Raw genomic sequence first — 26,052 nt, forward strand, 5'->3', positions numbered from 1 at the left:
AATTTTTTCTGTCTCTTAGTATTATTAATGTTTCTACCTCTAAGTAGTTTAATAGAGGAGCAAAGTAGAAAATGTGTTTGTCCTTTTTCAATAAATTATTTTCTCTTTTCAATCTTTAAATAATATCTATAAACTATATTTTTATAAATAGGAAAAGTATTACAACCCAAGTTACATTTGGGAATATTTCCTCATCACAGTTCAGTGAAAAAAAAGGGTTTTAATTTGAACCATTTTTCCTTTCTTTGTCATCAAACTGGTTTTTGTTAGTACTCTAGTTTATGACTGCTTTAAAATGACAAAATGCTTAGCTAAAAGGGAATATTTCAGTGAAACATATTGATAATTGTGTGCATGATGCCAAACATTTAGGTAGCTCTCCATATGCAGAAGATTTTTGGTATCATTTAAAAGAGCTTATTTGTATTTTTGCATATTTGAATGTAATATTAACATTTAAAAATGGAAAGATAACCAATATCTACCTCAAAATAACAATAATAACATTTTAGAAGAGTTAGCATGGTACAGTTGAAATAATACTGGATTGGGAGTCAGATTTCCTGGGCTGGAATGGTATCTCTGCCACTTAACCTGTGTGACCTTGGGCAAGTTACTTCTCTAGGCATTAGAGGGTCCTAGATCTAGAGCAGAAAAGAACCTTAGAGATCATCTAGTACAGCTTCCTCAATTTACAGAGGAGGAAAGTGACTTTCCCATTATCCTATAACTAACCTCATCTTCCTCACATATTGAATGAGGAGCAATGACCTCTGAGGCCCCTTTGAGCTCCAAAGCCATGATTGAGTGGAAAAGTCACATACTAAGCAAATATATTATTGTTTGTGTTTTATTCTGCATTGGTGTTAGTCATCATTACATGTGGAGGGGATTCTTATACTTCTTTCTTCCAAATAGTTGTTAGAGTCTTTCATTAGCAACATCAGCCATACTTTTTTAGCTATAATGGACCTTAAGATGAGGAAGCTGAGGCCTGGTGAAATATAGTGATATCTCCAAGTTCACAGTGGTAGAGTTGGTACTAGAATATATTTCTCCATCCCAACCCAAGCTTGGTATACATTATAAAAAACAATTTATTTTTTTGTTTTTGTTTTTTTGTTGTTTTTTGTTTTTAGTGAGGCAATTGGGATTAAGTGACTTGCCTAGGGTCACACAGCTAGTAAGTGTTAAGTGTCTGAGGCCAGATTTGAACTCAGGTCCTCCTGACTCCAGGGCCGGTGCTCTATCCAAAAAACAATTTATTTTTAATATCAATCCATAAGCTTTATGGCACTTTGTAGGGCCTGATTCTGTGATAATTTGTCAGAGAACTGCTTATATTGTAACATGTTTTAAGCAGCAGTCTTTACAACTTTAAGAGCAAATAAAAATAAATAAAAACAAACAAAAAGCAAATAAATTTAATTTGGATAGAAGAAAAATTTCAAAGCCCTCAAATCACCTAATCACTCTACCCTTTCTTTTCTTTTCTTTTTTTTTTTTTGGTGAGGCAGTTGGGGTTAAGTGACCTGCCCAGGGTAACACAGCTAGTAAGTGTTAAGTGTCTGAGGCCAGATTTGAACTCAGGTCCTCCTGACTCTAGGGCCGGTGCTCTATCCACTGCGCCACCTAGCTACCCTGCCTACCCTTTCTTTTGAAAGTTTATTTTAAATGGACCCCAGAATACATAAATCATTGCAGACTTTCCTTATGGCCATAATTTAAATTCATTGCCATTGAATACAAGAATAGAAATGTTGTTTTGTAAAAAATGGTTCTTATTTTTAAATGTGCTATTTCTATAGCTATGAAGATTCATCCTTTTTTTACCTTTTTATTACAGATACCAAAAGAAAATATTGAGCCTAATTACATAATTTATTTTATATATAGTATCTACCTTAGCAGCCAAGACCACAAGTACTTTACTCTGTTATTTACCAGTGTGCATTACAAGATGAAATTTGGGCTATTAATTATTTTGAATCTGAAGGTGAAAAAGGAAAATATATAAAAACAGTTATCAAAACCATTGAATTACATTTTGGGGGGGGGCAGGGCAATGGGGGTTAAGTGACTTGCCCAGGGTCACACAGCTAGTGTCTGAGGCCGGATTTGAACTCAGGTACTCCTAAATCCAGGGCGGGTGCTTTATCCACTGCGCCACCTAGCTGCCCTATCAAAACCATTGAAAAGAAGAGTTGAAATTCATTCCAAATATTTATAGCATTATGTGAATTTTCTTTCAATTTTTTTTTCTTTGTAGATTTTGAATCCACTTGTTTCCAAGGCCCAGCTGTCCCAAACACTCCAGTCTCGTTTAGTTAGCTGTAAACTTTTAGGAAAATTGTCCAACAAATTTGAAGCCCATATGTGAGTATTTCTATATGTTCATTTGATGATAATTTTAATAATTAAGTAATATAAAGTATATATTAATTATCTCATAAGAATATATTTTTATTATTTTATAGCGTATAAAATATGGATGTTTTCAGTTTTACAGATTTACCATGCATGATACTTTTTTTTTTTTGGCGGGGCAATGGGGGTTAAGTGACTTGCCCAGGGTCACACGGCTAGTAAGTGTCAAGTGTCCGAGGCCGGATTTGAACTCAGGAACTCCTGAATCCTGGGCCGGTGCTTTATCCACTGTGCCACCTAGCCGCCCCCATGATACATTTTTAATGATACATTTGTGTGATACATATCAGAAAAAATGTTATATTTATGATATTTTATTTTTTTCAGATATTATGGACATTTAAAATATTATTTTTCCCATTGTATTCTTTCTTATAATTATATTCTTTTGGGGGGAGGTAGGGCAATGAGAGTTAAGTGACTTGCCCAAGGTCACACAGCTAGTAAGTGTCAAGTATCTGAGGCCAGATTTGAACTGAGGTCCTCCTGAATCCAGGACCGGTGCTTTATTCACTGCACTACCTAGCTGCCCCCTTATAATTATATTCCTAAAGATGAAACAGCATCATTTTGGATATTTCAAATTGGTAGCTATGACATGAAAAAGTAATTCTCCCATTATAAATCCTTTTCATGTAACTCAGCAACATCATTCTGCACAATTTGTGTTTGTGAGAGATTTTGAATATGTAATGCAACTTTTAAAAATTATGAAATGGTATGGAAAATGTAGACAGATCAAGTAGAAGGAATAAGATGCTAGTATCTGGATGTTGGACATCATAATCTGACAACCTTGCTTCTTCAATTTTAGCTACCATTTACAAAGTTAATCATCACAAAAATTAATTCCAGTTTGTGTGCTGTTCATAGGCAGATGATACTATTCATATCTGCTATTTAAATTATTTCATTTGTACAACTGTGTGTATTTTTTGAACATCAGTATAAAAATTACATTCATTAATAAGTTTGTTTTTCTCTTCAGCATTAAAAGAGAAATACTTCCTCTGGTGAAATCCCTCTGCCAAGATGTAGAATATGAAGTTCGATCTTGCATGTGTCGACAGTTAGACATCATAGCTCAAGGTATAGGGTAAGTATACTTTTAAAAGGTTCTTTTTTTCCATCATTGTCCTACAACCATTGTTTTGCCTCTGTGCTACTGTAAGAACTCCTACTTGTGAAATAGTAAGAATTGTTCTTTTCTCCAGCTTACTACTATTTTGAAAGCTAGAACAAAAACCCCAATCATTTAAAATGTATTAAGTATAGGATTTGAAATTAGTGGTATGTTATGATATTCTGCCTCCTTACTACCTTACCACATGGCTTTCTCAAAATAAGGCCCTTATTATAGCATAACTATGATATTTTCACCTGCCTTGCTGTTATGGTTATAAATAGCTTGGTTTTATGGACTTTACAGTGATTTCCTGTTTTTATCTTTTCTTGTGAAACCCCAGGTTTATGCTGTCCATCTTGGCATTCTCTTCTCCCTTTTTTATGTGGGGCTTAAAGGTATTAACATAGGACATCTGATTCTCTTATTCAAAAAATAGATCATGGGCCCAGCTAATCTCTTCATCTCCTACCTTACCCACAGCCATAAAGAAAGAAGGGAAAAGCACACCTTGGAAACAAACTAAGAGAACTAATTCTGAATAGATGCTAGAAGCCAAAAGAGCCTTTGTGTTAGTCAGAAGTCTTTCTTTGGTACTTTTTTATGTAGCTAAAGACAGTGGGAGTGAAAAGCCATTTGCTTTTTTCCTATATTTTATTTTTGTTTCTGACCCAACTTGAAAGATTTCTTTTGGAATGTTCTCTGTGATTTAGAGTGGATGTGGTATGGTCTTGTGTCATGCCTGTAAGAAGGCCCAAGTAAACTTCAGGATAAAAAAATTACTCACAATACTTTAAAGGGCAAAAAGACCTGTTTCTGGACCATCTATGGAGTAATCAGTACCCTAGAACCACTTTTCTCAGGGTCCCTAATGCTAGCCTAGTCCTCTTAAGATAATCATGAACCAAAATGAACTCAACCAGGCCCATACTTATATCCCTACAACTAAGCAAAGCTCCTACCTTCTTGGTGGACTAGCTTGTTACCTTATCTGAATTTTCCTCAATATTATATTTTCATATCCTTCCAAAACGGGGTCAGATGTGTTCAGTGTCCTTGACTTCATTCTCTTGAATTCTGCCCTTAAATTTTTAGCTGCTTATTGAACATTCTTTAGGATCATTAACCAAGAATTAAACTTCAAAAATAGGAATAGAAAATACCTAATGAGATTGAAAACATGTTAAAATCCATTTTATAGATCAGTTTCTAGTTTTGTCTACATTTATCTACCACAGTTTCCTTAGTGCTATTGAATGTACAGAATCAAATTTTAATTGGTTTCCCACAATGTAAAAGAAATCACAAGAAAAACCCAATCAAACATGGTAGATAGAAATTCACATATCTATAGAAACCTATTTTAAAATGAAAAGTTGGTTTCCTGGTTTTCCTCATAATATCATGAAGCAATTACATCTTTAACTAAAAAAAATGTGTTCCTTATAGTCATCTTTGTTGTATTATCTGGAGCCAACTGATTAAACCCAGTTTTCCATCACTAAAACTTTTTTGAAAAAACTACCTAAAGAGTAGTATTGTGAACAATTCCATTTAATAAAGAACTTTTGTTTCTAAAAGATGAAATCCTTTTATCATAAAATTATACCATATTTACTTATTTTTGTCGAATTAAAGAATTCCACAAGTCTAAATTATTTAGGGATCTTTATAGACTGTATTCCAATCCTCCTCCATTTTACATATAGGAAAACTGAGAACCTGAAAAGTAAAGTGATTTGTTTGAGGCCTTATAGATAGAAGATTGTAGAACAAGGATTCAAATTCAGTCTTCTCACTTCAAAGCCAGTTGTTTTCCCCACTGTATTGTGCTGCAGAGTGCATGTATACAAAGTCTATATAATACTGTTTCCAAGTATAACTGTCATATTTATATCAAAATTCTCTCATTTTCCCTTATAATAACCTTCTACTCAAGTTTTTTTAAAAATAAATTGAAACCTGTTCCTTTATAATGAAACTACTGCCAATATCTAATATGACTTGAATTATTCCTTCAAAATACATTTGTTTGCCATCCTGTAAATGTAGTCTCATACCCTTGCCTTAGTTATAGCTTGAATTTTTCCGTGTATCCTGCACCTTTCACTGAATATCTTTTTATTCTCTCATTGGATTATGTACAATTATGACTCATTCCATCTTATAAACAAGAAATCCAGACATATCATAAGCTTTCCTTTAACACTGTTCATGTTGCACAAGATAATCACAGCAGTGACATTTGATGATGGTGAATAAACAGAAGCCAAAATTAAGATAAGAAGAATCCTTTGTACTTATAATTATCACTCCTAATCTGAAACTATTTCTGTTGTACATCAATCTGTTTTATGGCCTCTAATGTCAAGTGTCATTCCTTCAGGGAGAAATTTTTTTCTAATAACATGATTTAGATTTTTTTTTTAGAATAGTTTCTCCTCTGACATTTAGATGTAGAAATACTATTTGGCATCTTGCATGCGTAATTATTAATAAGTTACTAAAGTCAATCTATATCTTTTTCTGGAGTTTTCCTACAATGAAAGAATTCCTCTTCAGTCTATACCCCCCTAATTATTTTACTTGTTGTGCAGGACAGAACTAACCAAAAGTGTCGTGCTTCCTGAATTAATAGAACTAGCTAGAGATGAGAGCAGCAGTGTGCGGCTTGCAGCATTTGAAACTTTAGTTAATCTGCTTGAAATGTTTGATGCAGGTAAATTCTTTTGTTTGCACACATATATTTGTTTTTGTGTATCTACATACATATCTGTTTGTTTTTCCTCATATGATGTAAGTAATAACAAATTTGAACACTAGGTAATTCTCAGCTCTCCAAATAGGTGATAAGTCAGTACTCTCTCATCTTATTTTGGTAATACATTATCCTTTTAAAGCACTCTGTCCAAAGTGTTTGATATGAGTCTCACAACAGACCTGAAAAATCAATAGTACAAATTTTATTTTCTGTACTTTACTGGGGAAGATTCTAAGGCTCAAGTGAAGTAGTTTACCAAAGGCCAAAGCTAATAAATTGTGAGACTAGGACTAAAAGCTACGTTTTATCATTCCAAGTCCAAAGGTGTTTCTGCTACACTGCATGTCCCTTATATTCTTTGGCATTGGTGGAACTTGTCATAGGTTCTCTACTATCATTCATTTATTTCATTCATATATGTGTGTATGTCTCTATGTATTTGTGTGTGTATAGCACACATGCACAAATGTGTGATCAGTGAAGAAATTGACTAGTTACTTGGATCTGAAAATGCAAATAATTGTGAGAGGCAGAAATGTAATGATTCACTGGTTGTGAGCCAGTGAAACAATGTTTAAGAAATTTTAAAAATACCTGTTTTCATTGTAGTTGTATTTTGATGCTACTTTCTACATTTTCACTTTAATTAGATCCACAGTAAGTTCACTGTAGGTGAACTACATCATAAGTCATATGTCAAGACATGATCTCAAAGCATAATCTCATCTTGGAAAAGTAAAATTTAAAAATGAGATGTGCTCATTTACAGATTCCAGTACAAACTAGTAAAAGGTATTGAAAAATATAGAAGATTCAGCTTATGGAATTAAAAAACATGCTGCCTATAGTTGTCAGCACTCCCTTGTCCTGGCCATGTCTTGTCTTCAAAGGAAAAGCTTATGTTTTTTGACCCAGGATTGCATCTGTTCATGAATAGAGGAACATTTTGTAATGTTGTAGGTGTTGATAGTGTTGACAGGACTTCACAGTGACTATCTGCCATTGTTAGTGGCACTTGAATGCCTGGTGTATGAGTCCTGCTGTCAACAACATTAATAGTATACAGTAGGCATAGCTGAATTTCATAAAGTATACAGGAACACTAGAAGAATGAAACCCAAGGAACAGTAGCCTTGCATCTTTACAGATTTATTAAAAAATATTAAGTTGGTAGCTTTCTTTAAATAAAAAATCAAGAAGAGAATTGGTAGGCAGGTCAGCATGGTAGCATTCAGTAATAATGAAATAGTTCATCCAAGTGAAGTTGACTTTGTCATGCAGAAAGCATTATGAAGTGTCAGCTGTATGTAAGCTCTCCAAGAGACTTGAAGAATAAAGAGGATCAAGTAATAATTGCTTAATTTTAGAAGGCTTACTCTTTCCAGGTTCTTAATCTGTCCTTATTTACAATTACTTTTATTTGGTTGTTTTAGAGGCAGCCATGGTGGTGTGTCATGGATAAAAAGTTGACCTTGAAGCCAGGAAGACCTGACTTCTGATGTGCTGCCTCTGACACCTAGTATATTTCCTGTGATCCTGGGCTTAACCTTTTAGTGCTCAGGGCCACTCTTTAACACTCTAAGCTGCAGAGAAGGTGCTGACCTGCATTATTAGAAATAGTATTCTCACCTGGGATTTCCTCATATTAATAAATCACAGATCTAGGCCATCTCTTCATTTAGTGGAATACTTTAACACGACAGGTTATTTTAGACACAGTTTTAATTCAGCTACATTTATTCAGCTGCTTTGCTAAATTTCAATAATGCAAAATTCAATTTTATTTTTAAACTATGATTATTATCTGTGTGGAATCAAAGTAGGCATCAGGACTGCCTTCCTGGTTTACCCTTACATATGTCCTGTTGATGCTTGACCTTTTAAATTCTTCTGGCAGTCAAATTTGGCGTAAGGCTGAATTTTACACAATGGAAATATAGCTGCTGCTAGGATAGTACATAGAACTTAAGAATTTTATGTAAAAATTTTAGTTATGTAGGACAGTAGGTGTCTCTTTTCCCTTCTATTTTCAAAGTTCACTCTGCTTTGTGCCTGATTATTACAGTAATAGTAGGTTGCCTTGCTTTAGAGGAAACGATGGTCAGAGCAGCTTATTTTAAAGAAATGCATTTCTCCATTGGAAAGCACCCGTTTCCTTAATTTGACTCTGTGTTTGATATGTAGAAAATAACAATTCATTTAAAATAGCACGTGGTTTCTCAGTGTCTCTTAATAACTAGTGCTTGACAATGTACTATTGCCCAAGAGCCTAGAATTAGCAGGTGGGCTGGCTAATAATAATCAGTATAAAACAAATCACCTGGTTTAGCTCACCCGCATGCGCGCGCACTCTCTCGCTCTCTCTCTCGCTCTCTTTTTTTTTTTTTCTGTTTTCGTTGTTTTGGGGGGGGCAGTGGGAGTTAAGTGACTTGCCCAGGGTCACACAGCTAGTAAGTGTCAAGTGTCTGAGGTCGGATTTGAACTCAGGTCCTTCTGAATCCAGGTCCAGTTCTCTATCCACTGCGTCACCTAGCTACACCCACCTGCTTTAGCTTTGAATACACCTTGGATTTTGTGATTGTATTTTTCCTGCTTCATTTTGTTAAATTAAATTTTTTTTTTAACCTGAGAGGGGAAGTGAACATTAGAGTTTCTCTCCCCATACTATAATCCTTTTCCATTATCAAAATATACCTGACCTATCTTGAATTCTCTGTGAGAAAATAATTATTAATAATGGATTTCTTGGGGGACCCAGAGATCAGTTTCTCAATGCTTACTCTCCCTCCCCACCCCCACCCCCAGTTTTTGAGAAACTTCAGCAATTCTAGACCCAAGGGAATGAAAGAAATGGAGATAGATTCTTGTCCAGCTCTGGGAAGGACTGATGGGATCAAACCACACTCATTGGGGTTCTTTTGCATTCTTTTCCCTTTTCATTTTAATTTAGACCACCTTCAAATCATGTCAACCAATGGAATTGGATGATGCTAATCAATTAGCTTTGATCAATGTAGAATGACCCGCTTGTATCAATAGAGGATATAAACCCTCAGGAGAAGCCATTAAAGCCTTTTGGGGCTTTAGAGACTCTCTTGGTTCTCTGGCTTCTAGGTCTTCTGGGTCTTTAAGTGTTTTTCTCCTGCTTGGGCTAAATGGAATGCTGCAGCTCTCTCCCTGTTTGCTCTACCACATGGCCTGAGACCATAAGATGTTAGGGAGACATGGTTAATTCTTTACTGGTTTATAATATAAAATTATTATATGCTCACTGCCAAAACTGTTCTAAATAGCAATTAATTTAAAAAACACACCTGTTAATATACTGGGTGATTGATTCCTTATTTTAAAAAATTATTTGTCCTTAATATGTATACTGATCAATAATTTTGTAGTGTAGTTTCCCTGTTAAATAGCATCTGCATTTAGATCATAGCTTTTAGGACTTTGCCAAAGGAATTTCAGACATTGTGGCAGGAGCAGTAGGTATGGAAATTTGGGGCAACTTGTACATAATCAACTTTGTTTTAAGTGTATTTTTGAGTAAATAAAGGAAACATTTGACATTAACACTGAAAGAAAACATGAAGATTAATTCAGTAAATATTAAGTATTTATTGCATGCAGAAGACTGTGCTCAGCTCTGAGAAAGCTATGCAAGCTATGTATCACCTGATCACTGTCCTCATGTAGTTTATACTATGGTGGATAATAAAAATAATATAGGTAACCAAGAGTAAAGTTCAGGAGAGACAAATTTAGGGTAGTGCCTTATATTGCAGAGTCAGATGCAAGTTAAATTAGCTAGCCTTTAAGATTACTTTCAACTCTGAGATTCTGTAATGATATATAAAAGCAATGTGGAGAATAACTGACTGGGTATGAGCACATCAGAGAAAGATCTAAGTGACATAGTGATCCATAAGATTTAGGAATATAATGCATCGACTGATAATAACAATAATAATAACCCCCTCAAAGCCCAACCTGTCATCTGTAGAAGGAACAACAGCAAAGGAAATGAAGGACAAGCCAGACTGATGGACTGCTCTGGTTTTGGTAAAAGCCTGGCAGGAACCCTGAAATTGGGCTCTGCCTTAACACTGATTGAATTTTAATTCTCTCTCGCTCTTTCGCTCTCTCTCTCCCTCCCTCCCTCTCTTTTCTCTCTCTCTCTCTCTCACTCATTCACACACACAGACACACACATATACACACATGCATGCACCCTAAACCAGTCTGATGTAGACGCTTCTCCAAATCCAAAAAATAATTAAGTTACTGTAGGGATACACACTGATTTGATCTGAAACCATGCTGATGTTCAGCTTGACACAGAGGACAACAGAAAACATGGCACTCCTTTCTTTGAATTCTGGTACCACAAGAAGGCAAGATACATTAGAACAAATCAGAAATACCAATATCCTCCCTGCTAGAAATGCTTTGTTGCAGATAATGACCTCTAAATTGTGCAAGTACACATGAATTTGACCGAAGATTATCAATCAGGTAGCAATTCTGGAGTTTATGTTAAGTACATGTTTTCAAATTCTTCAGCTTTATTTCTTCAGATCTGAGTAACTCTTCAGTTCCTCTCATTCCTATTTCATCTATGTGGGCAAACGAATGAAGTGAGTTCTTACACTGAGTTGCACTTATCTGCAATATATTGTTATCTAACACAGGACTGAGGATAAATTGACAAGAAGTAGTATGAAAAAAAAATCTGTTTCTGATTTTGTTCTGGCACAAGAGAAAAACATTGAAATCTTTGGTCAAATTCATGTGCCCTTGTGATTTGCACAATTTAGAGGCCTGCAACAAAGCAAAAGTAATGCTGAAGTCTCTAATGACTGAGAAAATGAACACATAAAATGGAATTTCAAAAAGTTCTGAGTTTGGTCACATATTCAACCAATAAACCAACTGTACCAAAACAGAATAATTTTAAAAATCTGATATGTGCTATAGTCTATCTATAGAATTATAGATTATAGATGCTATAAGCATCTCCCTTGATATCTGACAGAGCCGGCAGCTAGGTAGCAAAATGGATAAAGCACCAGTCCTGGATTCAGGGGGATCTGAGTTCAAATTCGGCCTCAGACACTACACTTACTAGCTGTATGACCCTGGGCAAGTCATTTAATCCTTATTGCCCCACCAAAAAAGAAAGATACCTGACAGAGCAATAAAACATTTTAAGACCTGCACACTATAGTACATACCTAACCTGTTGTCATGGTAAACAGCATAAGAAAGAAATTGGAGCTATCTAGGAATAGTCCAAGGGATAGACATCATATATAATTATGGCAGAAGTAGCTTAAGAAAACTATTAAAGAGAAGGGTAGGCAGTAGGTTTGTCAAGAAGAAGAAAAGAGGATCATTAAAGCATTTTTTTAAAAAAATATGCACAGGGGCAGCTAGGTGGCACAGTGGATAAAGCACCAGCCCTGGATTCAGGAGGACCTGAGTTCAATTCTGGTCTCAGACACTTGACACTAGCTGTGTGACCCTGGGCAAGTCACTTAACCCTCATTGCTCCGCAAAAAAACAAACAAAAACAAAAAATATGCACAAAAGAGAACTGAAGTAAGAGCAGAAGGAAAAGCAAACAGGGCAGCTTTGAAAGTTACAGGCTGAATTAGTTTCTTAAAAGGAAAAGCAAGCTTTATGTAATAGATTTATGGTTTGATGAATCATCTTTTTCTGTTTTATTTTTTTAATGGAAATTATAATTTTATATCATATTTTTAAGTTCAGTATTTTTTAAATGAAAAAAGAAAAACTTCTTAAGACCCAAGGAAAGGCATTAGACATTGGAAAATCATGTCAATATTTAGCTAATACACACAACAAAAAATGTAAACAATATATAACCTCATTAAAGGCAAAGAAAATGAAATGTCAAGTGGCATACAGACTACAAAAGCAAATCAGAAAGCCCTTATACTCTTTAATCAACAATTAAGAGGAAAAACTAAAAAGGTTAAGGTTTTGAAAGCAACACAAAAAATGAAACACAGGGCTCGACATCAATCCAAAACTACTTGTAGAGCCTTGAAAAGCAAAGAAATTAGAGGAGTGGGATTCTCTCTTTCTCTTCTTCCCCTGTCCCTAAAGAAGGAGGCTGTAGGAAATTTCTGGTTGTTTATGTGGTTGAAAGAAGTTCTACCCAACAAAAACACTAGTTGGGTCAAAGGTAAAACAGAAAGCTTTTGTACTGTTAGCTTGATTAATGATAGAACAAATCTATCAGGATGGTAATTGAAACTCTTTGCAAAACTAGAAAGCAGCAGGTCTGGATAAAATCCATATTTCTTGGTTCAGATTTTTCACAATGGTACAAATTACTTAGAAAAAAATTACTTGTGTGATGCAAGCTTGATCTCATCTTTCTTAACAGAAAGCATTATATACTGATTACCCAAAGAGGAGAATATCAGTGACCCTTCCAAATATGTCAGTTATGTGTTCATGTATTTTATATACCAAGTATTCACAGCTTATATTACTCAAAGAAAACTATAAATGTTTACCAAAAATTACATTCTCTGAGGAACAAAAAAAGTGTACTGAAAAGTCCCTGAGTAATTCCTTATTGATTTTGGTGATTACTAAGACATCTGAAAGTGTCATCGTATTTATACTGCCTTTATTATTGCAAGACTTTATGTCAGTTCTACACTTATAACTATGCTTCATACTGCAAATATATAAAATAGATCCAAGTGTTGTAAGAACAATGGAATTTTTGATGCCTATATTAAAAACTGTTCTCTACAAAGTGTCTCAGAAGTCTTTGAACAAAGCTTAAACTGGACTAAGACTTCTGGGATGCTCTGGATTGAAAACATGCAACCAACACAGTGCTGTCAAGAATAACTGATATAAAATATGTCATCTTACAAGGAGATGTTATGGTTCTGCCAAGTCTGAAATCTAGCTTCATTGCTCCTGAATGTAAGTTTGAAATAAAAGAGATGGATCGAAACATATTAATCAGTTGATGTCCATGTATAGGATCAAATTATATAGCTCCATTGAAAAGTACATTAAACAGCTACTTTTAACTCACAGAAACTTTCTTCAATGATATAAATATGTCATTTGAGTTTAAGAAGTGTAAATTTTTACTGTATGCAAAGGAAGACTAATATTAAACTTACATTAAAGACTTAAGGCTTTGAGCTTGCATCCAATAATGTTGAATCAGTGGATGCATATAATACTCATGAATACCTAGATCTTCTCTAGGCAAGACATATCAAGGAGAAAACAGATTGGAGATCTGTGTATCTAAGCTGAAAAGAGGACTGCTAGGTCCTGGAGACAATGCATAGTTTAGATAAGACATAGTTAAAACATATTGTCTAATGGTGGTTGTATGCAAATAACTAGAATACAAAATAATACATAAGATACATAAGAGAAGAACAAACAAAATACTGTATACAGTAGGAGAAGAAAATACATTAGCAAATGGAGAAATCTAGTAAGGCTGCATGGGAAACATGTTATTTACTCAATTCTATTTTTTCATTAATTTATACATTGTCTTTCCCAAAAGATCATAAGGTCATGGAAGGCAAGGAAATGTCTTATACTACTCTGTATCCCCTCAGATTTTTTTCAAGAAATATGTATTTTTTTATTATTATAATTTATAATCATTGTAAAATCTCCTGTTTGGATTGTCTTTAAAATGGAACATATCTGCAGTGTTTGAAGTATAATTATGCCTAGAACTAAAAGAGAAAGTATATAAATTTTGAGATTCTTTGATGATTAAATAGTGTGGTTTGTTTCATGGACCTTGTAGTAAAATGTATTTTCAGTATAAAATAAGTAATCCTATTTAAAGCATTTATTTTGTTTCTTTTTTTTTCCAGATGACAGAAGTCAAACTATACTTCCCTTAGTAAAATCATTTTGCGAAAAATCTTTCAAAACAGATGAAACGATTCTTCTTTCTTTATCTTTACATTTAGGGAAACTATGCCACGGATTGTATGGTATGATGACATAATCACAAGAATTTTAATAGTAGAATGAAATTTTGCTTTTTTCTCATGTCTTCTCCTATTTAGACATTGCATTTAGGACTCTTATTCTATAGTTTCCCTCTCTATTACCCCACACCTCCCCTAACCTTATTAGAATAATAGCAAGATAAGAACTTGTCTCAAGATGGTTTCTTAGCTGAACTATCTTATGAGAAAGCAAGAATAAGAACAATGACTCACATTAACATAGCACTTTATGATTGGAAGCATGTTGTATATCATCTCATTTGATTCTCCCCAAAACCCTGTGAGACAGAAAAATGGGGTTTTGTATCCTTGTTTTCCAAGGTTATTATTTCACCTTGCTGACCCATACTGTCAAACAGAGATACTAAAATGCACAGCTTCTCAAGTATGTAGCAAAGTGAAGACTTGCACTTAGGCCTCTGGACTGCAAGGACAGTGTGTTTTCTTCTGAACCCCACTGCTTCTCTTGTAGCATGGACATTGGATGATAGAGTATTACATCCATCAATTATGGAAATAAAAGATGGGAGGAATTAGGAGAGGCTGCTTTTTAAAGTGACTTTATTGTTTTATGAATTTGGCTTTGATACACTTTAGTCTCTCCTCAGACAAAGCTTGATGATATGCATTTATCTTCTGCTTAAGTTGTTGGAATATTTTGATATAGTATCATAGCAGTACTTAAGCTCTTTAAGGTCAGGTATTATCTTGCTTGTATTTGTATCCAGAGCTGAATAAAGTGCTTGACAGTGCTCAGTCTCTCTCTTTCTCCCCTTTCTCCCTCATTCCCAAGCTCCCTTCCTTTCTCCCTCTCCCAAGTTATAGGATTAGTACTACTAATATTGGTGATTTATTATCTTTAGTATTCTTTGTGATACAGCAATCTTAGACATATTTTCTGTCATTAAGGGGCTAATACTCTTTAAATAAAAATAAACTCACTCAATCTTTTAGGTTTCTTTAGTCACTATTTTTTTAGCATTCCATTTTATTAACTTATAACTACTACTTTCATTATTTTATTATACATTTTTTTATGTTCTGATTTTTCATGTTTTCTCATTTGTTTTTAATTAAAAAGTGAAATAGTATTCCTGTATTTGTTTCAGGAATTTTAACTCCAGATCAGCACTTGAGATTCTTGGAGTTTTATAAAAAACTCTGCACGTTGGGTTTACAACAGGAAAATGGGCATAATGATAATCAGGTTCCACCTCCAAACCAAGAGCAGGAAAAGAGATATGCATCAGTGCGAAAGAACTGTGCTTACAACTTTCCAGTAAGTTATTCATTTTTCATCCAAAAGAAGTTTATTTTAATGACTTTTGCAAAAAAAAAAATCTGTACATATACTATCAAAAACTCATTACCATAGTTCGCATGTTACTCTTTGCTTTCTTTGAGTATGTATAAAGGAAAAAAATCCTCCATTGTTGCTCCCCTAATGTGATTCCAAACAAGTGCTGCTGGCTGTGTAGATATTATTTCAAACGGAAAATCTTTATATATATATATATATATATATATATACACATACACACATATACATACATACATATATACACACACATTATATATATACACACATATATACATACATACATACATATATACACACACATTATATATACACACATATATACATACATACATACATACATATATACACACACATATATATGTATGTATGTATGTATTTAGGTGAGGCAGTTGGGGTAAAGTGACTTGCCTAAGGTCACACAGCTAGTAAGTATTAAGTGTCTGAGGCTGGATTTGAACTCAGGTCCTCCTGACTCCAGGGCCAGTGTTCTATCTCCACTGTGCCACCTAGCTGCCCCTCAAACTGAAAATCACTATAACTAAATTTGCTTTAAGTTTTAATATGTCCCCTCTCTTTTCACTGTTTTCAAACAGGCCATGATTGTTTTTGTGGATCCTAAGAACTTTCATATGGAACTTTATCCTACCTTCTTCTGCCTTTGTCATGATCCTGAAGTGCCAGTCAGACACACTATTGCTATTTGCTTCTATGAAGTAAGTCTAAGGATTCCTTATAATTTTACCTTGGTGCAGAGCATACATAGATTAATACTTGATTCTATGAGAATTGTACTTTTTCCCTTATCTTTGTTTTGAGTCCCAACCTGTGATTTCATTGGCACAAGCTTCTTGTAAATTCTCTCCAGAAATGCAGATCGGTATCTCACTACACCTTATTGTGTTTATAAGTTGCCTCTCCTGAGGCAGATTGACACTTTTTCTCCAATTTTCTATTCTTAGAGCACTGAAAGGATCAGGGACTTGGTCAGGCTCCCACAGACAGTATGTGTCAGAGGCAGGAAATGAACTCAGGTCCTCCTGACTTCAAGGCCAGTTAGCCATCCACTACACCACACTGTAGCTCTGTGCTATACTTTTTGCTTCAGTAGAAATATGTGATTTAAACACATCATGTGCTATATATTATATATCCATAAATTAGAAATTCTGGGCTAACCAATCTGTGAACAGATATAAAGTTAAGATGTACATCATTTAATTTTTCAATTAAATTAATTTAAATGAACTGGATTATATTGGGGTGAAGCTGTGTAACCCTTTGTTGAAAATAATAGTTATGAAGATTTTTTTTACTTTATCTCTTCATTTAAAATATTTTTACTTTATTTCTTCATTAAACATATTGAGTCGGGGGCAGCTAGGTGGCGCAGTGGATAGAGCACCAGCCCTGGATTCAGGAGGACCTGAGTTCAAATCCGGCCTCAGACACTTAACACTTACTAGCTGTGTGACCCTGAGCAAGTCACTTAACCCCAATTGCTCCGCCAAAAAAAAAAAATTTGAGTTGGTATTTGTTTCACATTTTTACCATTACTTAAATTGTTATATTACTTTAAATTATCATTAATGTTAAATTTTTAAAATTTTACATTCTTTTGGTATGTCTTGTGTTCTTACTATAAGATAAGACTATATATAGCATAGCAGTTTTAAAATTTTGTCCCGTGAGTTGAATTCCCAGAAATCGTTTGTCGTGGGAATACTGAAATTGTTCAATTCATTTGTTTTGACCAAAACATTCTTATATTTTAAAATCATGAGGGGCGACATAATGTACATTTTAACTAAACTAGGCATAACTTGAATTAGACCCTGCAGCTCCTTCCGCTGGCGAACTATCACCCATACCTAGAATGTAGACCTTTCTTTTCTTCACCTCTTAGAAACTTTGTCCACTTTAAAGACTTAACATAGCTACCATCTCCTCTGTGAAGTTTTTTCATAGTCTTCCAGTTGTTAGTGTTCTCCCTCCTCAGATTATCTTTTATTATACTTACATGTATACATGTTGTATCTTTCTAGAATATCTCTCTCCTCGGTTTCAGCGATTTTTGTTTTTGTCATTGTATGCCCAGTATCTAGCATTGCCTTGTATGTAGTAGGTGCTTAATAAATGTTCCTTGAATTAAATAGTTGAGGAGAGATAGTATATCTATGTTTTATGTACTAATAGGTGATCAGAAATGAATGAATGAGTATAGGTCCTAAATGGGGTGGAAATCAGTAAACCTACATATTGTGGACTTTGAAACCAGTCTGGCTTCAAATAAGGAAGACTGTCCTATTTACCAATAGAGTAGAGAACTTGTTAAATCTAAATTGTCCCCTTCCACACTAATGAAAATCCTTTGGGTGGGGCTTAGAGTTTGCTGCTTTAGGGCTGCTATAGGCCATGGCATCTTTTGGAGCAAATTAGGTCTATAATGCAAAATAGTATGTGTGATGACTGCCTAAAATTGCACAATATACTATAATTTAGAGAAGGGTGGAGATTATTTCTAGATAAATGCCCTCTCCCTCCCTCCCTCCCTCTCTCTCTCTCTCTCTCTCTCTCTCTCTCTCTCTCTCTCTCTCTCTATATATATATATATATATATATATATATATATATACACACACACATATATAAATGCTCTCTCTATATTAATATAAATATAAATAGAGAGAGAGCACGCACAAGCGCGAGCGCTATAGTATTTTTAGATGAGGAGGAAATCACATCTCTCTTGAGTAGTTAAAGAAGGCTTCAAGAAATTTAGGCTACATTCTAGCATCTAGGCTTTGCAGAATGACCTCAATTCTCCATCAACATTCTGAATTGGGAAGTGAACCTCATGAGATGAATTCCATATAGAAATTGCACCACTTGATCCCATCCTTCCCAGATACCACAATGGTAATAGGGGAAAATATTGAGGAGGATGTTGTATTCTTGCTATAACTTTTTTTTAAATAAACATTTTTATTTTTTAAAAAAAGAAACATAGGCTATTTGGGAGTAGAAAGGCCTTTCCAACCAGTCACTTATTGCTGGAGCTAATGCCAAAGAGCACTGAAGAATTTACTCAGTGTTATTGCCGTTTTGATACACTACAAAGAAAGTATTACTGAACCATGAGGCCACACTTGGAGCAGCCTGGGACCCTAAAATGGTTTTGAGACTCAAGCATCGGTTTGCTTTATCTGCATGTTTATACTTCCTCCACCTACAGTTTTCCTACCATATACTGACAATATATTTTGATTCAATGAGTAGATCAAAATGTTTTTTTCTCAGTGCTTGGGGTGATTATAGGTTAAACTTTAAAAGGCTCATGTTACAGTTCTGTCTGCAAAATTAGTCTCCCAATTTCTTTTATAGAAAACTTACCTGTACCATTATGAACATATTTCTATGTTAATTGTTAAAATATCATTTAGATATTTAAAATATCATTTAGACTATTTAGATCATAGAAAGTTATATAATTATTTTTATTGTGACTATAGCCTTTGTGTTTCCGGTAATCTAAAATTTGTCTTTATTGATAACAGGTGTCTAAGCTTCTTAGTTCTGGAGTATATTTAATATATAAAGAACTAATTGCACTATTACAGGATGACTCACTGGAGGTAATTTCTATTTTTTTGTTTTTGCTTCTTTTATGTAAAGCCAAAATCTATTCTCTGGGTGGTATATAGATTCTTTCAGTGAATAGTCCCAGAAGCCTTTCTGATTTCTGTAGGCAAGGGAAAATGAGAGACAAATGCAAATGCCTTTAGTGATTTCATTTTTAGACTCTTTTTCATTAAACTTCATTTTTCTGATGACTACTTGTGTCTACAAAGGTTTTGTGGCTAAATTTATTAATAACTGACATTGAGATTTTTACCCACATGAGAAAGACGGACAACTTTGGGGTGACTCTGAATATGCTTGATAAGGTAGAATACCACAGTTCCAAATTCAGAATTTCTAGTGTATAACCCAATCAGGAATGGGCTTTAAATGTTTTTTTAAAAAATAAATACTTGTGAAACACAGATATTAATTTAATTTATCTTCACAATAGCCTCATAGGGGGACTTATACGTTCCTTAACCTTTTCACTGTTCTGTTAGCCAAAGTAGGGAAGTCAAATGATGTCTCTGCTGCCTCACAAACAGGTGGCAGAATTAAAAACAGAATCCAGGAATTTTGTTTAGTAAACAACATTGTTTCTGTGTAAGCAGTGGGCTATTAAACTAGTTGGTTGGATTAACTAGGAAAATATTAACATTATGAGAATATTTTTTATAATTCCAGTATGTCTCTTAAAAGGTCTTAGATGCACTTGTAGATCATCTTCCAGAAACCCTAGAACTTTTGACTACTGGTGGTGAAAGCAGTGTTCAAGAAAACAAGGTAATTAATTAATCTTTAATTGATATGTTTCTAAATATTCTGATTTTCCTCTTTGAAGTGTTATTGAATGCTTGTTGAATTCTTAGCTTGTAATTCTTAGAATCTGTGTTCATATTGTGGAAATTTATTTTGATTTGGGCACCCTACCTTTGGGCTGAGATTAGAAAGCCTTAGGCCCTCAGGTTTTTCTTCTCTGTGTGGGAGGGGCTGGTGCCCCTCCTCCTCCGCTTCAGCTGAGCCAAAAAAGCCCCGTGGGCTGTACAAGATGCCAGGTCAGATGTCTGGGGGAAAAATCCCCAGCTCCCTCCCCCTGAGCGGATCTATCCGGGCTCGTCCAGGCCAGCCTCTGGCGTAGCCCATGCAGGGGTCCCTGGGCGCACAGCAGGGGGCATGGGCCCCTGGAGCCCCGGGTGTGGTACACACAGGACACTCGAGCGTCCCCTTCTCCCCTGCAGCTGCAGCCCTAGTGCAGCTGGTGGATTAGCTTGGTGGGGGGGGGGGGAGGCGCAGGGAGCCCTGAGGTTTGAGTGGAGAGAAGGAAGATATATATATGCACGGGAGAGTTAGATGCTGAGGGGGGTGGACTGACGGAGCAGACAGACATAACAGGAGATGGTACAGGAGGTTGGAGAAAGCCGAGGGGGTGGTGGAGAGCACAGAAGTGGTCAGCACAGGGTACAGGTTGGAGAAAGCAAAAGCGAAGATTAAGAGAACAGAGAGGCTGGAGCACTAAGAGACGGGGGAGGGAAGGAGAAAAAGCTAAGAGCAAGAAGGGACGGAGGCCAATACGGAACAGGGGGTGCTTTTCAGTGAGGAGAATGCTAGAAGAAGGTCCGTTGGTATGCAGGAGGAGGCTAAAAAAGTTCCAGGTGCAGCAGGTAGAAAGAGATGCATCAGAACGCAGTCAGGTTGTACATTTTATTTCCCTGTATTTTTATGTTAAATTGTATCTCATAAATAAACTCTGCTTTGATTATTTAGTTAAGAGGCTTCTTAATCGTTTGCTTATCAATTTGGGAGCAGTGTGGTGGAACTTTATAAACGACCCATATTAAATTAATAGTCAGATAACCAAACAGTCAACAGTCCCAGATTAAGTACCCCAGTCAGATTAGGCACTGCAAATTAGCCTTAGTCATTTAAAATATTTTCACAATATGATTCTAGCTTTCCATCTTTTTAAATAATTCTTTAAGAATTAGAATAGTTGGGGGCAGCTAGGTGGTGCAGTGGATAAAGCACTGGCCCTGGATTCAGGAGGACCTGAGTTCAAATCCGGCCTCAGACACTTGACACTTACTAGCTGTGTGACCCTGGGCAAGTTACATAACCCTCATTGCCCCGACAAAAAAAAAAAAATAATAGTGAGACTGAGAACTTAATATTTGAAAGGTGATACTTGCTGATACTTTTGAATCTCTCATAGCAATTAAAACTTATTGTCATTAAGTTATGTTGTTATTGGGATAGACCTACAATGGAAAGTAGAGTGAAAACTATTTGATAACTTGGAATCTATATTCTTTATTTAAATTGTGATTTACTCTATGATCAGATTCTGGACAAATAATTATTCTTTGGGAACTAGGTTTCCTTCTAAAGTTTGAAGTGAGCAAAATGAATGGTTTGGGTTTTTTAACTTGATAAAGTGCTGCACTGATTGACTTTTTCAAACAATGCAATTGGCATATCACCATAAACCTGTTGATGTCTTTTCTTTCAGTTATTGTCTGTACCTGACTTGATTCCAGCTCTGACAGCAGCAGAACAGCGAGCAGCAGGCTCCTTAAAATGGAGAACTCACGAAAAGATACTGCAAAAATATGCCTGCCTGCCTCATATCATATCAAGTGATCAGATTTATTACCGTTTTTTACACAGAATGTTCACAATCATGATGACAAATGTGAGCCCTGCAATCATTTTCTTTATTTTTTTTTTCACTCTTATTTTGGGACCTCCAAAGTTTTGGGCACAATCAAAAGCATACACAACTCAGTTCTCTGGGCTCAGATTGAAATAACCTCATGCTTCAGGTGTCCTTGATCCTGTTTTATTACCCAAATTTCTCTGTGCTTATTCATTATCTTCTCCCCCATTCAATTAGGCATATATTTTTGCTGGAAGAAAGAATAAAAACTTGAAACCTACTTTTAACTAGCTGCCAGGAGACAGCATAGTTACATTGGCCTCAGAGCAAGCCTAGGTCTTCTCTGTTGGTGAAGTTATAAAGGAGTCAGCTGTAGCTACTTAACTGGTGATCTTAGTCAACAACCATGTCTTTAGGGTCTCCTCCTGTGGTCCTGGACTGTTCGTTTATAGGCATTTTGGGGGCGGGGGCGATACCACAAAACTAGCTGCAAAATAAATAATGCTCATGCTAAAAATCTTGGTCCATCTTCTTAGGAGAACCTTATTATTAGATTCAAAGGTGGATTTAACAGGGTCTTTTATCCTATTCTAAGTGTCTTTCTCCTGGATGGATTGTATACAGTACACTCCTGATCCTAAGTGTTTTCCTCCAGGATGGATTGTATGCATTCCTTGTATACTACCCTTTTCATTTGTAGAACTGAAATTGTTTAAGCTTGAACATGTAGTGAGTTTATTTCACTTTTAACTAGTTTATTACACAAGTTGAAATTAAAGAATGACAAATATTAAGATTACTTCTATTCTAGTTTGGAGTATTTTTACTTAAACCTAATAGCATTTTCATCAATATGTATATTCTAAATTTGCTTTTCTAAGCCATGGTGAATATCCTCCTCTTGCCCTCAACAAATTCAAAACAACATATGGAACAGAATATAACAGAATGGAACTGACTTGTGCAAAGTGAAAGTGGGTGGAAACATTTAGTGACAGGTGGTACTGCCTTGGTAAAGTAAAAATTGAGTTCATTTGAGAGGCGGGGGGTACCTGTTATAGATGATTGAAGCATTTATAATGAACCATTGTGTTAAATTGGGAAACTGGCCTTAGAGGTCATGATTATATTCTTCAAGTAACAGAATAAGAGTTTTAAACAGTTGCTTTGTGAAACATATAATTTTACTATGCTAATTTAGAGTTGTTTTGTTTTTCATCTTATAATACCAGTACCCTTTTAAATTCTTTAGGCAACTTAGACTTTGTAAATGTAACAAAGTTTTTCCAAAGTTGAATACCTTACCAACAAATAAAATGGATTTTTAAAAGATTTTACTACTAGTAATTTCACATTTGTAATTATGTGAAACTACTTAAAAGTCCAGCTCTCCTACCTTTGTAACCTTGGAAGGTTTATTGAGCTGACTAAGTTTTAGTTTCCTCATCTGGAAAATAGATTCGAATAGATGAGTGAAGTACCTGAAAGCTAATATTCCATAAGTCTGTGAAATATTGCCAATTCACTTTAGGCTTAATTTCCTGGGTTTGATAATAGTCTCTGATTTACAGAAGGCCTTATGGAGGGAGGCCAAGACAGGGAATGCATTAAACACATTTGAAGTTTGGATCAGCTTCTGAGAATGAGTAGCTGATAAGTAGAGATTATGTAGAACCTGGCATTCACTATGTACTGATTAATGTTCGACTTGTGTTTAATTTCCTTTCCTTATTTCTTAAAGAATGTCTTACCTGTACAAAAGGCAGCATCTCGAACTCTTTGCATTTTTCTAAGATATAATCGTAAACAAGACCAGAGACATGAGATCATTCAGAAATTAATTGAACGTAAGTTGTCATTCTCATTTTTTGTTTAAAAATAAGATATTTTATGCTATGTTAGATGCTATTTAAATGTAAATTAGTTGTATAGGGGTCCTTATATTTGTGTGTATTGTGTAATGTGGGGCAGCTAGGTGGCACAGTGGGTATAGCACTGGTCCTGGAGTCAAGAGGACCTGTGTTTAAATCTCACCTCAGACACTTACTAGCTGTGTGGCCTGGGCAAGTCACTTAACTTCAATTGCCTTAAACATCAGGGCCATCTCCAGTCGTCCTGATGTATATCTTGCCACTAGACCCAGATGGCTCTGGAGGAGAGAGTGAGGTTAGTGAACTTGCATAGTCCTCCACTTAAATCCAGTTCAGCACAAGTCATGACATCAACCTGATGTCGTGGTCCTCTTCAAGAACAAAAGACAAACAACAGCAACAACAACATTGTGTAATGTGTCAGTTTAATGTATTGAATACGTTATCCCTATTTGACTGATGAGGATTCTATGGCTCAAATTAAGTAATTTACCAGAGGCCACAAATTGAACACAGATCTCTCTCCTGAATTATAATCCTGCATTTCCAGCTGCGTGATGGACAGCTCTACCTGTATGTCTCATCAGCATTTCAAATTCAGCATATCCAAAATTGAATTCATTGTCTTAACCCTTAAACCTACTCTTCCTCCAGACTTATTTTTTTTTCTTTTGGGAAATACCATTATCCTTCCAGTCAACCAGATTTATAACCTCAGAATCATCCTTGACTCTCCCCTTATCCTTTACTCCCATGTCCAGTCAATTGTCAAGTCTCTTCTATCACCACATCTCATTTGCATCCATCCTCTTCTCTTCACTCAGAAGGCCACTTCCATACTTCATGCAACAGCCTCCTGATTGCCCTCCTTGTTTTTAGTTTCTTTCCTTCTCCAATCTGTCATTTACAGATATTCCTAAAATGCAGACCTGACCATGCCACTCCCCACTCTAAAATCTTAAATGACTCTATTGCTTTGAGAATAAAATACGAACTCCTCAGTCTGTAATTGAAAGCTCCAACAATCTAGCTCCCATCTCTCTTTCTATTCATATCAGTCCAATATTCTGTGTTCTGACCAAACTGCAGCAGTCCCCCAAACTCAACATTATATTTCTCATCCATGGCCATGGAGTAGGACTGTGGATAGAGATCCATAAGAAACAGGAAAGATAAAAGAAGATGGGTTATTAAGGAAGTCTACTACTGTGAGGAAATCCAGGAACCACAAGAGGTGGACCATGGTGGAAAATATTAGGGTGAAGACAATGTAGGAAGAAACTGAAATTATACAGACCTACTTGAGCAGAAGGAGGAAATTTATGAATTTGGGAAACAGATCACAAGCCTAACACAGAGGTGTGCTGTACTAGTAATAGCAAAATCGAGTTATCCAACATGTTGCTGCCCATAAACAGAGCTGCCAAGTACTTCTCCACTTATCTTAATGACTATTCCAACCTTCAAAAGGTCGAAGAATCAACAAGAGGATATTGTTGACTGGATTTTATTCTCAATAATAGGGAGGAGAAACAGTGCCTAAAATGGTGGCTAAAATGGAGTGGGTGCTTGAAACATGCTGCTTAGTGGATTGCTTGAACTAGTGGAAATGATGGCAATAGAAAATAGAAATAATCACTCCCTTATAGAGCTGTGGTGGAGGGAAGGAAAGCTGTAGAGTCCAACACACTGAAGTATTCAAATGCATTTGATTTCACCTATTTAAGTGTGGCCTTAATTCTCAGATCACAACCCATCTGTAAGATTTACTCATCCCATGGATTCTTGGCTCTGTCCTCTCAGATGTTGTCCACAGAGCACCGTCCAAAGTGCTTGAAGCCTTTCCAGCTTATTTCAGGCATTATCATGATAGAATTGGAGCTCTCTTGCTATCTGCCTGTCCTCTCTCACTCTTGCCCCATGATCAGTTCATCTTCTCTTCCTCATGCATTTTCCTGATGATGTCTTTTATTCTTGCTCTTTAAAGTTCATTTGTTTTATTTTCCTCCCACTCACTATCCTGCTCCCACTCACCATGAATCTTGTCACTGACCTCTGTATGAGACTCATTTTCAATTCTTTAGAGATTGTTGTGTTCCCTATCTCACAGCCATACAGCCATACAGTTAGAATATTGATTTTTTAAAGTAGACCTTTGTTTGAGGTCAATAAAGGAGCTCTGCAATTTCTTAAAGGTAATCTATCTAGTTCATTTGTTTAATTTTGAGCCTCATTG

General features: G+C 35.6%; 1 protein-coding gene across 5 annotated transcripts in view; it reads left to right on the top strand.

The window, feature by feature from the left end:
* PPP4R4 (protein phosphatase 4 regulatory subunit 4) overlaps positions 1-26,052 on the top strand; it is a 106,277-nt gene that overhangs the window by 46,380 nt on the left and 33,845 nt on the right. For all 5 annotated transcript variants that reach the window (XM_043983572.1, XM_043983574.1, XM_043983573.1 and 2 more), the window contains 10 exons: positions 2,270-2,376; positions 3,416-3,523; positions 6,148-6,269; positions 14,210-14,332; positions 15,460-15,629; positions 16,265-16,384; positions 19,226-19,303; positions 19,992-20,075; positions 21,799-21,981; positions 23,687-23,792. In XM_043983572.1, coding sequence (XP_043839507.1) covers positions 2,270-2,376; positions 3,416-3,523; positions 6,148-6,269; positions 14,210-14,332; positions 15,460-15,629; positions 16,265-16,384; positions 19,226-19,303; positions 19,992-20,075; positions 21,799-21,981; positions 23,687-23,792 — 1,201 coding nt within the window. The remainder of the gene's footprint in view (positions 1-2,269; positions 2,377-3,415; positions 3,524-6,147; positions 6,270-14,209; positions 14,333-15,459; positions 15,630-16,264; positions 16,385-19,225; positions 19,304-19,991; positions 20,076-21,798; positions 21,982-23,686; positions 23,793-26,052) is intronic.

This window comes from Dromiciops gliroides, chromosome 2 (genome assembly GCF_019393635.1).
Source record: "Dromiciops gliroides isolate mDroGli1 chromosome 2, mDroGli1.pri, whole genome shotgun sequence".
NCBI lineage: Eukaryota > Metazoa > Chordata > Mammalia > Microbiotheria > Microbiotheriidae > Dromiciops > Dromiciops gliroides.